At 49.6% G+C, this 12312-nt stretch overlaps 2 protein-coding genes across 6 annotated transcripts in view; one reads left to right on the top strand and one right to left on the bottom strand.

The window, feature by feature from the left end:
• The window catches only part of POGZ (pogo transposable element derived with ZNF domain), a 41995-nt gene extending 35903 nt beyond the window's left edge, over positions 1 to 6092 (top strand). For all 5 annotated transcript variants that reach the window (XM_025192492.1, XM_025192495.1, XM_025192494.1 and 2 more), the window contains 5 exons: positions 547 to 687; positions 1502 to 1561; positions 2288 to 2400; positions 3109 to 3133; positions 3239 to 6092. In XM_025192492.1, the coding sequence (XP_025048277.1) occupies positions 547 to 687; positions 1502 to 1561; positions 2288 to 2400; positions 3109 to 3133; positions 3239 to 4808 (1909 nt within the window). In that variant the 3' untranslated portion in view covers positions 4809 to 6092. The remainder of the gene's footprint in view (positions 1 to 546; positions 688 to 1501; positions 1562 to 2287; positions 2401 to 3108; positions 3134 to 3238) is intronic.
• A 2897-nt stretch (positions 6093 to 8989) lies between these two features.
• Positions 8990 to 12312, bottom strand: part of PSMB4 (proteasome subunit beta 4) — a 3878-nt gene continuing 555 nt past the window's right edge. Inside the window, 6 exon segments of the mRNA XM_025192490.1 lie at positions 8990 to 9157; positions 9679 to 9767; positions 10175 to 10291; positions 10420 to 10501; positions 11475 to 11621; positions 12160 to 12312. Of these exon segments, the coding sequence (XP_025048275.1) occupies positions 9145 to 9157; positions 9679 to 9767; positions 10175 to 10291; positions 10420 to 10501; positions 11475 to 11621; positions 12160 to 12312 (601 nt within the window). The 3' untranslated portion in view covers positions 8990 to 9144.

Here is a 12312-nt window from a genome sequence, read left to right as displayed (position 1 = left end):
CAAATGCTGAGAAAACAGAGCCCAGGTGATCCTCCCCATACCTCTGACCCCTCCTTGGGGGCTCTTTGGATCCCATCATGGCCAAACACTAGTGCTGGGTAATAAGGCCTCTTCCCTGCTGCTGGAGTAGGAGCAATGTGAACCAGCTACCAAGACTACTTCTTCCCTTGTTAAACCCTCCTTGTCAACACAGTAGTAACTCCAGTGTATGGCTGGAGCTGCTAATTTCTGCCTCCACAGCAAATCTGTGTGGCTGATTCCTAATGGGATCTTCATCTCCAAGGAGAGAGGAGCCTATTGCATTTGAGTGTCAGGCCTTGGAGAGGGACTCCTAGCCAGACTGTCCCAATTGGGAGCAAAAGCCTGGCAGTGAGGCAGGCTGAGTAGCTAGGGAGGTAGTCATAGGGCAAAGCTGATGATTTTGACTGCAAATTCTTCTGCCAGCTTGCACTTGTCAGTGACTGTCTCCACTATCTGCTGCTGAGTTCTGTCCCTCCCTGAGTTTGCTGTCCAGGCACTGACAGGAATGTCCCCTTTTGTCCACAGGAGTGTCCTGGGAAGACAGACCTGCTTGGAATGCAGCTTCGAAATCCCCGACTTCCCCAACCACTTCCCTACCTACGTTCACTGCTCATTGTGCCGCTACAGCACCTGCTGCTCCAGAGCTTACGCCAACCACATGATCAAGTAGGTGCTAGGGACACTTGTTCTGGATTGTTGGGGCAGGGGGGGGCACCTGCGTTCCCATTCACTAGCAGTAGGGCATATAGCCCTGTCCTTGCCCCAGTATGTTTCAGCCCAGAGGTTGGTGGTGGGTTTCTTATATGCCAGTGCAAATGGGAAAATTGTTTAGTATTAACTGGATGGGAGCTGAGCGTGCTGAAGTTCAGATCGTGTGAGGACTCTCACCCTTTACAATAAAAGGCTTTTCATTCACTTAGAAATACCCACTGCAGCTTCTTCCTGGGGAGAGTAAGCACACTTCTCTTCTCTGGCAGGGTTTTGTGCTGTTGCTCAAGTCCATCATGATAAAAATTCTCCCAGCTCAGGAAACACTAACATTCTCCCTTCAGCTGTGAGCTTAGTTACTCTTCAATGCAAACAGCTGACTTTTCTTCCAGAGCTGATGTATTGCTGCCTGGCTTCTGACACCGCTTTCAATATAGCATTCACTGTAAAGATGTAGTTGATGTTTTATCTTGTAGTAAAAGCAGGATTTTACTATGCTCACATGGGCCTGCAGATCCTAGAGCACAGTGCATGGGTATAGCCCAATTACAGTCAAAGCCAGGGTATTTTCAAATGATCAAGCACTTGAATCTAGAATGGGGGACTTTCCTGAACTACTCATTGGAAGGTGGGTGAATTTATAACAGAACATTGTTAAAACAGAATCAGCTTTCCCAGAACAAATGTACTGCCCTTTTGAGCATGTTTGTCTTCTCTTAGGTAGAATAATTCTGGTCCTCTAATAATTTTGGGGTGTTTTTTTGTCTTGCAGCAACCATGTCCCCCGGAAGAGTCCAAAATACTTGGCTTTGTTTAAGAACTACACGGCCTGGTAATGCAAAGCATGATTCCTTTCTTGGTTACTGGAGAATCCAGAAGGCATTATTTTTCTGATCTCTTCCCTCTGCCATCTGCCTTCCTTATTCACTGTCTTAGAAATGTCCAATTTGTAGGGGTCCACTTAATTCGTGGTTTCAGTTTTCACAGAAACTGCAAAAAACGGTATTGTCCATGATAGCCAGGAAATATTGCATTGGCGCTGATTTCCTGCAAAATCAACCTAAAAAACCCCAGCATATTATTCATATAATACACTGTTTAGAACGTCCCAGTGCTTACTGCAATACAGAGACAATGTGACAGTCGCTGCAGCCATAGATCACATGATTGAGAGTTACTGTCTGCTAGTGATGTAGACTAAGTGAATTTGCTATTATACAGTATATGCCTCTCTGCCAATCAGCAGTGAGGGGCAGGGCCACCTGGAAGTGCCCACGAAATCTGTTCTTCATGCTGCAACCAAGCCATAAAATTTGCTTTGTCTCACTGTGAGTTAAAAGACCCCTACCAATTTGTCTTAGTCAGTACAGGGAAAACATTTTAGGCAGAGCAGAACACCAGGTCACAGCAACTTCCAGGGACTACCTGGGGGCCTGGCACACCTGCACAGGAGGGTGGAGTTTGGCCCTGGGTCCTCACCCGTTAGTTCATGGTGATTGTTTGTGGGAAACAACTTGCAATGGAGCTGTTAATCACATACTTCTCTTCCTGCTTGTAGTGGTGTAAAACTGGCCTGCTCCTCCTGCCTATTTCTAACATCTGAAGGCGATGCGATGGCCAAGCATCTGGTCTTCAATCCCTCCCATGAGTTCAGTAACATTATTTTCAGAGGTAAGATTGTGAGTTGGAGCAGAAACATCCCAGTCTTTGGTGGTGTGATACTAATTCAGGGACAACACACTGAATGCCTCCCAGACGTAGCACCATGTGTGGCTTCTGTGGAAATCATGAGGGAGATCTGTGGTGGTGACAGATTTACCAGCTTTGCCCAGCTGCCTTCTATGGCCACAGCTGGATCACTCTCAGCTGTGCTGTAGATCACACTGGAGACAGTAGCTACATGCACGGTGTTGCTGAGGAGCACCCCGAGGCTTTGTGCAGCTGCAGAAGTTGCAGTCTCTGCATAGGATTGGAAATCAACATCCTGGCACTTGTCACAGCTGTCACCTTAAGCAGAAGTAGGGATGCTGCCCACAGCGATTTGGGAAAGCCCAGCCTAGCTGACTTCCCTCAGCCTTGCTGATGTCATCCTGTGACTTCACATGGACCCAGTGTTTCTCTTCTTCTCTTGGCTGTTTGTCTAACATTGCTGTGCATTGTAAACAGCTGCTGTGTTCCAGCCAGAGGCGGCTGGCTGCCTTTCAGTGTCAGAAGAACCGTATGTGAGTTTGAATGAGTGAGGGCATGTGCGATATGTGTTTGCACTGCACCTTGAGATTTTGTGAGATCATGTGGGCTGTACGAGATTAGAAAATGCCTTTTTCTCTGTGCATGCTGACTCCACTTCCTGTTTGCTAACCCCAGTGTTTTGTCCAGCAGGGCCGACTTGGCTTTCACATGCCAGGTAAGCACTTTGTCATCTCTCACCTGCCATAAACCATTCAAGTCCCTTCCCCACCCCCCCCGTTTTTTTTCTTGCTTTGAGAAGATTTTATTCCATTTCTCTCAGGCACAGCCAGCCCCAGGACAAAAGCCCGAAGAATACATGCCCCACCTATTCCCCAACTAAAGCTGCTACTGTGAAAACAAAGCCTCCGTTACCTGAGAAGGATGAGCTGGAGTCTGAAGCAGCGCCAGCGGCATGCAACACACCTGTGGTCAGTCAGGAGGGAGAGTGCTTAAATATTGATGATCAGGAGGATGAGCAGCCAGCAAAGGAGCCAGAACCAGTGAGCAAAAAGGAGCAGCTCTCCGTGAAAAAGCTCCGAGTCGTACTGTTTGCTTTGTGCTGCAACACGGAACAGGCAGCCGAGCACTTCCGCAACCCGCAGCGCCGCATCAAGCGCTGGCTGCGGAGGTTCCAGGCCTTCCAAGAAGAGAACTTGGCCTCCTTGTCTGAGGGCAAGTACCTCAGCTTGGAGGCAGAGGAGAAGCTGGCAGAATGGGTCCTCACACAGCGAGAGCAGCAGCTGCCCATCAATGAGGAGACTCTCTTCCAGAAGGCCACCAAGATTGGGCGCTCCCTTGAGGGGGGCTTCAAGATCTCCTACGAGTGGGCAGTGAGGTTCATGCTGCGGCACAACCTCAGCACGCACACCCGGCGGGCCGTGGCACACCCTCTCCCCAAAGACGTGGAGGAAAACGCCAGCTGCTTCATCGAGTTTGTGCAGCGGCAGATCCACACCCAGGACCTCCCGCTTTCCATGATCGCAGCCATCGATGAGATCTCCCTCTTCCTCGATGTGGAGGTACTGAGCAGCGATGACCGCAAGGAGAATGCTTTGCAGACCGTGGGGACTGGAGAGCCCTGGTGCGATGTTGTCCTCACTATCTTGGCTGACGGAAGCGTGCTGCCCACACTGGTGTTCTTCCGGGGGCACGTGAATCAGCCTGCCAATGTGCCGGAGTCCATTATCTTGGAAGCCAAGGAAAACGGATACAGCGATGACGAAATCATGGAGTTGTGGTCAACTAGAGTGTGGCAGAAACACACAGAGTGCCAGAACAGCAAGGGCATGCTGGTGCTGGATTGCCACCGAACACACCTCTCCGAGGAAGTCCTTTCCCTGCTGAGCGCCTCCAGCACTCTGCCTGCTGTGGTCCCCGCTGGCTGCAGCTCCAAAATCCAACCCCTGGATGTTTGCATAAAAAGGACTGTGAAAAACTTCTTGCATAAAAAGTGGAAAGAGCAAGCCAAGGAGATGGCGGACTCCACCTGCGACTCGGACATTCTCCTCCAGCTGGTTCTGTGCTGGCTGGCAGAGGTGCTGGAGGTCATTAGCGACTGCCCTGAACTGGTGCAGCAATCCTTTCTGGTGGCCAGCGTGCTGCCCGGCCCCGACGGCACAGCTAACTCCCCCACGCGCAACGCCGACATGCAGGAGGAGCTGATTGCCTCACTGGAGGAGCAGCTGAAGCTGAACAACGAGCAGCAGGACGAAGACGCCAACTTCCAGGATAGGGCTCAGGCCGAGGAGTCTGCCGACCCAGAGATCCTCCACCAGCTGTTCGAAGGGGAAAGCGAGACTGAGTCCTTCTACGGCTTTGAGGACGCCGAGTTGGATCTGATGGAAATGTGAGCACTGATCTGAGAATCATGATCCGGAAAGGGTTATTTTTAACTAAATGTTGGATGAGACCATTACACTTCCCTGTGGATTCGTGGGCTTAGGAAATTCATAGGCGATCAGATTAATAGCCATTTATGCTGTTCATTTATAAGTTTTGTGCTTTTTTTTTTTTTCTTTTCTTTTTTTTTAAAGAAAAAGAAAAATCACTGTGTTGGTATTTTCTGAAGATATATTGTGGGTGAATATTTTTGCGTTTTCTTTACCTCACTGTATCATAGTTTTCTGTTTTATTGTGCAGAAATGTTTTGAATTATACATCGTCAATGTGACCATTTCTAAAGAAAGGAAAAAAAAATATGTAGCTAATGAACCAGTATATAAATTTTTTGGTTGTCTTAACACAGATTTTTTTTAACACTTGACCCAGAGATTTAGGTTTCTGTGGTAACTTTAGATATGAATTATTGCTTTAATGTGTGAAAACTTCTATAATCGGCCATTAAGATTTGGGATTTTTCTTTTTTTAAAAAAAACAAACAATTATTTTGCTTGTGAGTCTTGACACAGGGGGTTAAAACACAAGCGATAGAATGCTGCCTGTTCAATGCCAGCCGCGGTTCCTAGGAGCCATTAGTATTTAAACTGGGGTTGAACTGAGATCCACAGTTTGGGAGTTGAGGTGCAGTGCTAAGACCAGCCTCCTATTTCTAAGCTGACTTTCTGACAACGGGGGGACCCCGAGTGTGACGGCTTTGTTCCTCCACCAGGGAACTGTCTGGCACCCACCTCACTCCAAAGAATTACTGACAGAGGGTACATGATGAAAGAGGAAGATCAAGCCTGTCTTGATCTTCCTGTACAATAGATGGGAGCTAAAAACTGTATGGACCATTAAACGTTGACCTTTTTAAACTCCTAGTAGTTGATAAACCTGCTTTAACCAGTGGCATCTGACACTACGTTCCTTAGGATTAGAAATCTGATTTAATGAAACAAACTGTGATGTGCACAAAAGGAAGACGTTTGTTTTTATTTTTCACTGCCAGCTTAAATTTTTCTACAATTTGCATGTTTGAGGGTTTTTTAATTGTATGTATTATGGTATCAGCCAGAAGCATTTTGACATACCGAAATCAGAGGCACCTGCTCCCTTCTGTTTCCGTAGAGGTTTCTGAGACCTTTCCCTAGCACCCAAGGAAAGCAGGAGGCAGCGTGTGCAGACCTGTAAATGGTTCATCTTTAAACTGTACATAAGTGGAACATTTAATAAAACCAGGGAAATGGATTTATAAACATGCGTTTTTATTACGGAGAAGTATTTAACTCTTGTGAATATGTCTGTAAAGCTGCGGATTGTGCTACATGCAACTCCCCAGCTCCCCGCGCGGGGCGCAGTGCAGTGCTGTCGGGGAAGCCGGACGGCCTGCTGGGGTTCATTTGCACGCCCTCTACCGCTTGCGAAGGGATTCCCGATAGCTGTGTGTGGCCTGGGAAAGCCCAGAGATGGGATAGTAATTTAAATGTGTTTACATGTCATCCATCTGTGGGGTGAGAGAGCCTGCTGCCTCCCCTTGGAGGCCCCCTCGTTGCCACTCATTCCCTGTAAGCGGGTTTGGGTTCCCTGGAACAGTCTGCTGTCCGCATTTGGAGACTCTTTTTTTTTTTTTTAAATAAAAGCCTGAAAATCATAAATAAAAATACTCTAATGTACAAATCTACTCACTGCCGTTCATCTTTATTGGGCAACTCCCACATTGCGGAACGAGGGCTTAAACCTTTGTGAGTCTCAGACACTGGCAAAGAACTCTTCTTTGAATGAAATGGAAGCAGATGCTGTGAAGGATGATCACAGGGCTAAATCTGTTTCTAAAAGATGTCCCTGCCAAGGCATCACTCCATTGTATAAGTGCATGTAACTACATTTTGTTACTATCCTTTTCCTGCATTAGGCTACAAGCAGACATCACATTTATCCTGGGATAGACCATCTTATCCCAGGGCAAAGTGCAAGTGTTTAGATGTCTGTGTCCATTGTCCTGGGATAAATCCTAAAGTTGGTGGGATAAGCAGTAGTAACAATTCATCCCAGGACATCAGAAAGTGCGTCTGAACAGTTATCCTGGAGTTGCATCATTGAATCAGTGGCAGAAAAGCAGCAGCACATTCAGCCACTCACCTTGGGTGCCAACCCTGGGATGTTTCCGTTCCAGGACGAACAGGCACAACTTGACCAGGGATAAACACATCTGTTCCTAACCTTAGGGGGCCAGACAGATGAGGTGGGATCCCTCAAAGGATGGAAACACTGCAGTGCTAGTTGCATGTGCAGTGTGTGAGCGTATGCGTAGGGTAGTTGTGCGTCTGCTGTTCCTAAAGAGCAGCAGCCCAGTGTGTCTGCTCCCACCCTGGGGAGAAGCAACTTAAAAAAATCTAAAACACGCTATATTTCAAATGGTTTGGCATCTTCACCATCCTGCCCATTGAGGCGACATTCCCTTGTGGAACCTTCCAAGGTCTTTTCCCATTAATAGGAGCTCTTGGACTAGTGCAAGATGAGAGCCAGAAGGCTCCAAGATCTGGCAACATGTAGGATGGAACGTGAAAATGGAAATGCTTTTCAGCTTATCAATTTGACTGACCCAATGTTTACCCCTTCCAAGGTAGTAACTTCTTGTGTCTTATCTACAAGCTAAATTGCTGGCGGCAGCTTTTAAATACAATTTGGTGGTGTTTGCACTAGAGGCTGGATCTGAGCACAGGGAGAGGAGCCAGCCACTCCAGCCCTAATCCTGGCTTTGGCTAAGTCCCTTGGGGATTTAAGACAGGCAGCAAAATCCCCTTTGCTGCAGGCACCTGAGCTGGGAAAACATTGGCTTTACCCGCTTGTCAGGTTTTTCATGGAGCGGCGACTGAGCACCTATCCTTCAGGGTTGCTGTGAGGATTACCCCTGCAACCCTTGTTGTGAGAGCCACCTTTGCATGGTTTATCTGGATAGCATTTAAATGTGATGGAGATTGACACCGTAGAGAACTCTGCCATAGAGAAATAGGAACATTTGCTTGTGAGGAAAAGGTTTTGCTGCTGTTAGCCAGTGTTACAGATGGTAGCTTGCCATTAAAATCTGCTTTTAAAGAAGAAGCAAGACACTTGTATTAGCAGCTTCAGGTCAAAGTGCTGCTCTAACAGTTAATGCAGCTGCTGTCAGTCCTTGCCTCTTCCCTGGGAGTTTGCAGTGCCTCCAGTTGCTTCTAAATAGCAGCAGCAGCAGGCCTGGTCCATGAGCACATGTACAGATTACTGGGACACACTGAAGCACTTAACAGGCAGCTACCACTTACATTTCAGAGTCTGGTGGGGACGTCTTTTTGGCAGGTGTACTGCAAATTTGTCTCCTCTAGTGTCACTGCTCCCCTTCCTAGCTAGATCTGCTGCTCCGCTTCCTGCTCCCTGACCAATCTACCACTGCTGGTTGACTACCTCAGTCATAGTCTTTGTTGCTGTAAGTATATTACAAGTCAGCATTGAAAGATCTTGAGACTTTTGATACCAGTCTTTTGCCCAGGCTTAGCAGAGGACACCTGCAAATTCCAGGTATGGTAGAAAAGAGGAAATTCTCTATTCTTGCTAGAACAGAACTCAGTCATACCCCAAAACCTGTCTTCCTGGAGAGGTGGAAATGAACTCAGCTATAGGTGCACTGTGTTACAGAGGCAGTTTGGCTATGTAGTCAGATTAGTAAAGCCGTCTGGTGGGACGAGCAGTGGAGGCTGTGCACTCAATATAGGCAGGACAACCCAAGTAGAAGCTGCTAGGTGGAAAGACAAGGAGCCCAAGGCTGCAAGGTTAGAACATGCTCATGTCTGCACATTTGGAGGAGCTTCTGGACAGGAACAGCTCTGCAGGGAGAAGAACACGGGAGGCTGCTGCGCATGCAGGGCATACAAGGTAGTAGCAGACATACACATACGAGCCCAGGTAACTGTGAAGGATGCATCTGACAGGGCTGCTCTAAAAAGGCTCAAAGCCAACTGCTCTTGCCCCAAGCAGCTGGGAAAATAGCTAATGGCTCCACAGGAGAACAGAAATGCCCAATTCTCTCTGAGCCCTCAAAAGCTGCAATGCTTTGGTCTGTAGCTTGACTCAGCTTTGTATACACCCAGCTCCGTGTCCCACAAAGCACAGCTCAGCCTTGACAGTGCAAAGAAACCAACATGTTTCAACAAGTTTACTTCATTTACAAAACTTCCACATCGAGGTGGATTACAGCATCAGCAGAAATAACTGATTATAGGATGCAAAGGGAGACTGCAGAGCTGGCAGCCTGGAGTGCTCGTTCTTCAGTGCTCATTCAAAGCCCCTGCAGGAAGAAATCACAAAGGTCAGGGTGTTCAACAACCAGAATGCAGTCACCATCAATATGCCCAAAAGCTGAATTAGAGTAGTTTAGGTCAACTTATAACCAATTTGTCCTAGGTAAGCGGAAAATGAGCTGGCAGGGGAGTTGGGCAAAACCCTTCCCACTTCCAGAGGGCTCCAGGCCAACAGAGTCTTCAGGCCCTGCAAACAAGGCCACTCAACTCCGCAAAGGTTTCAGAAGCTTCCCTTTGGTGCAGAAGATGCCTTTCTAGAGTAGATACTTCCCCCTGCCGGCCACAGCTAGGAACTCCAGCCTCAGGTCCTGCCCAGATCCCAAGCCAGGCAGGCCTCCTGGCTAAAACTATCTACTTTGGTTTGTCTCCAATATGCAACGCAGCCAGAGACCCAACCACCATTACAAACACAGCTGGCGTGTGGCTCCTAAAGGCTGATGCCAAGGAGGCAGGATGGAGACACCATCAGTCTAGCTCAATGCAGCCTGTGAGCTTTAGCAAACATTACCGGATGAGATGTGCTATGTCCCAGTTGGTTTCAACAGAGCGAGGTTCTTCCACTTCCACTCCTTTTTCTGTTACGACAGCGATTTGAAACTGTAGAGGAGAATAAACAGCAAGAATTTGCAGGTGTGGTCAGAATGACAGGCAAGTTGATGCGTTAGGACCCAAGGAGACATCACCACAAAAGGACCAGGGAAGTTGTTTCAGCAGAACAGTTCACTTGCCTTTCAACCTGTGCTCTGCTGTCTGCACCCAACACAATCCTATACAGTTAGCTGAAGCACCGAGTACCCCATGGCCCTGTTCTAGAACACCCCTCAGTTTGGCGGGCTCCATAAGCCCACACAGCCTCCACTTCTCTCTCGGACAGTGTGAAGCCCCAGTAGCTATGAAGTTGGAGACAGAAACTGCTAAGAGAGCAATGTACTGTGCCTGAAGGTGACTTGTGATGAGGCCCAAGAGCTGGTGCCAGCCCAGCCCGCTCAAAGCAGGACACCTACTCGATTGAACGACCGGGCATCCCGGTAGTAGAGGATTTTCATGCAGCGCTCAATCAGGTCCTGCGCCTCCTCCTTCGTCAGGATGGGTTTCTTCTCCAGAGCTTCCCTCATCAGCGGCTGAAGAAAAACAGACCTTCAAGCACTAGGCAGCACTGGCCTGAAGCTGCAGCTACTCCAGGCTGGTCAGCGGAGCTAGGACGTGGCCTTGAGCCTAGGCCTCCTGCTCCCTGCCCCAAAGCACTCACCTGAGCTAGGTAAGCTCCATACCCTGTCGCCAGCGTAGGGGCTTCATAGGCAACACCCAGCATGTCCACATAACCTAGGAAACTGAACACACACCATGGGAGACTGGTTACTGCCTGTGCGGGGGCCATGGGATGTGGTGCCACTCCTGACTCCAGTTTATGGAAGGAAGTCCAATACCAGCTGAAGCAGTGAGTCAGCCCCCTTGCCCCTGCCCCTGCCTCCCTGGCCACAGCCCCTCAATGGCAAGATGACTGCAGCACACATCATCCCGCTGGACTGAGGGATGCAGGACAGCAACCACGTGTTGCAGGGATCATCTCATGAGCTTTCAGAAAAAGGGAAAGGAGGAATGTCGGGGCTCGCATTTTATAATCCATCTGCTCTTTTAAGGGTCAGTGTCCAACAAGCCTCTTGCCTGCACTCAAGGGGGTTGCACCGAGAATATTTTCTGGCCTTCAAGCCTGCTGCTCCCCCTCTCCCTCCAGGTGCTTTCTGAACAGACCTCAGGTGCTCCCTGTCTGACAGGTTGGATCAGAGCGGGCCTGTTCATATGCAAGAAGTGCATGGACACCAGGAAAGCCAGCTCCTCCCTGAAATGGTTTGGGAAACAGCCAACAGTAAAGGCAAGTCTGAAATACAGGCTGTCTCTCATCTGGGGCAAGCCTTGTCCTACGTAGCCAGCGGCACATAGGGAAGGCAGGGCACTGAGTGCTCACTTTATTCTCCGCAGCCGGCAGGCCAAGCCTGTGCACAAATGAGGCCCTTTCAGATGTAGCTGCACATGCAAGGTAATGCAACTGCTAGGGCTGAAACATCCAAGCAGGGGAAGGGAGGGCAGACCTGGGGGCTGTCACACTGACTGCAAGAAGGCTCAGGCCCAGTCAGAGAGACAGGAGTGGTGCTCCAAGACACAGCGTCACTTTTCCAAACAGCTCCCCCAGCACTTCACACAGCTCATGGCTTGAACAAAGAAGAGCCAACGCAGCAAGGTCAGCTGGCTCCCACAGCGCAATACCATCACAGTGGGGACGCTGTGCACCCTGGCCAGGCTCACCTCTCGCCATTGTAGAAGCCTCCAATAACAACGGTGTTCCAGAGTGGGTTCATCTTGCATCGCCGGCTGTACATGGCTCGGGTCAGCCAGGAATGAATGGCCTTTGGACTGTAGTTGTGCCCGTCGCCCAGCAGCTCCTCGTCGATTCTAGGGGGAAGTTTGATGCCACTCAGAAAGAGCTACGAACCACCTGGCCTGAATACATGCATCTGCCAGCAACTACTCCCCGCCTCACCCACTGCCAGGAACAGGAAGAGGTGCCACATGCTAAACCCCGACCAGCCTGTCAGCATGGGCAACCCGTACCAGAGTTCATCAGCCAAAGACCCAGGGGCCAGCAAGGACAGATGTCTCCCAGAGACAGACTCAGAACTGAGCTGATGGGAGCTTTAAGGCCGCAACTCGAAAGCACAGCATAACCCCTCCACCCCAGCGCAGGCTCAGAGCCAGGAGGCACACGGCTGGCTGAGCAGGATGGGCATGAGACCCAATGGGTGGAAATAGGTGTCACAGCAACAGATGGAGACCTCTGAAGAGCCGCTGGGTGAGAGGGGCAAGAATCTGCTCTGATTTTATTGCCGCACGTTTCAATTTAAGGCAGGGGAGAGTTACCGACGGGGCCCCTCCAGGCGAGCGAAGGGCCAGGAGCGCCTGGCACAGCGGGACCCCAACCCGCAGCACTTACACCATCTGGTCGATGACCTGCTTGAGGTACTGGAAGTCGGCGTAGTCTCCGGACGCCCCCAGCACCGTGTTGTCGTTCACCTTCATGATGCGCGAGATGTTGCGGAAGCGGGCAAGCGACCCGTAGGAGCCCAGCGTGTCGGCCGCCACCACC

The sequence above is a fragment of the Alligator sinensis genome, unplaced genomic scaffold, assembly GCF_000455745.1.
Source record: "Alligator sinensis unplaced genomic scaffold, ASM45574v1 scaffold880_2, whole genome shotgun sequence".
NCBI classification, from domain to species: domain Eukaryota; kingdom Metazoa; phylum Chordata; order Crocodylia; family Alligatoridae; genus Alligator; species Alligator sinensis.
The sequence above is the reverse complement of the archived record's forward strand: the minus strand, read 5'-3'. Positions and strand labels throughout refer to the sequence as shown.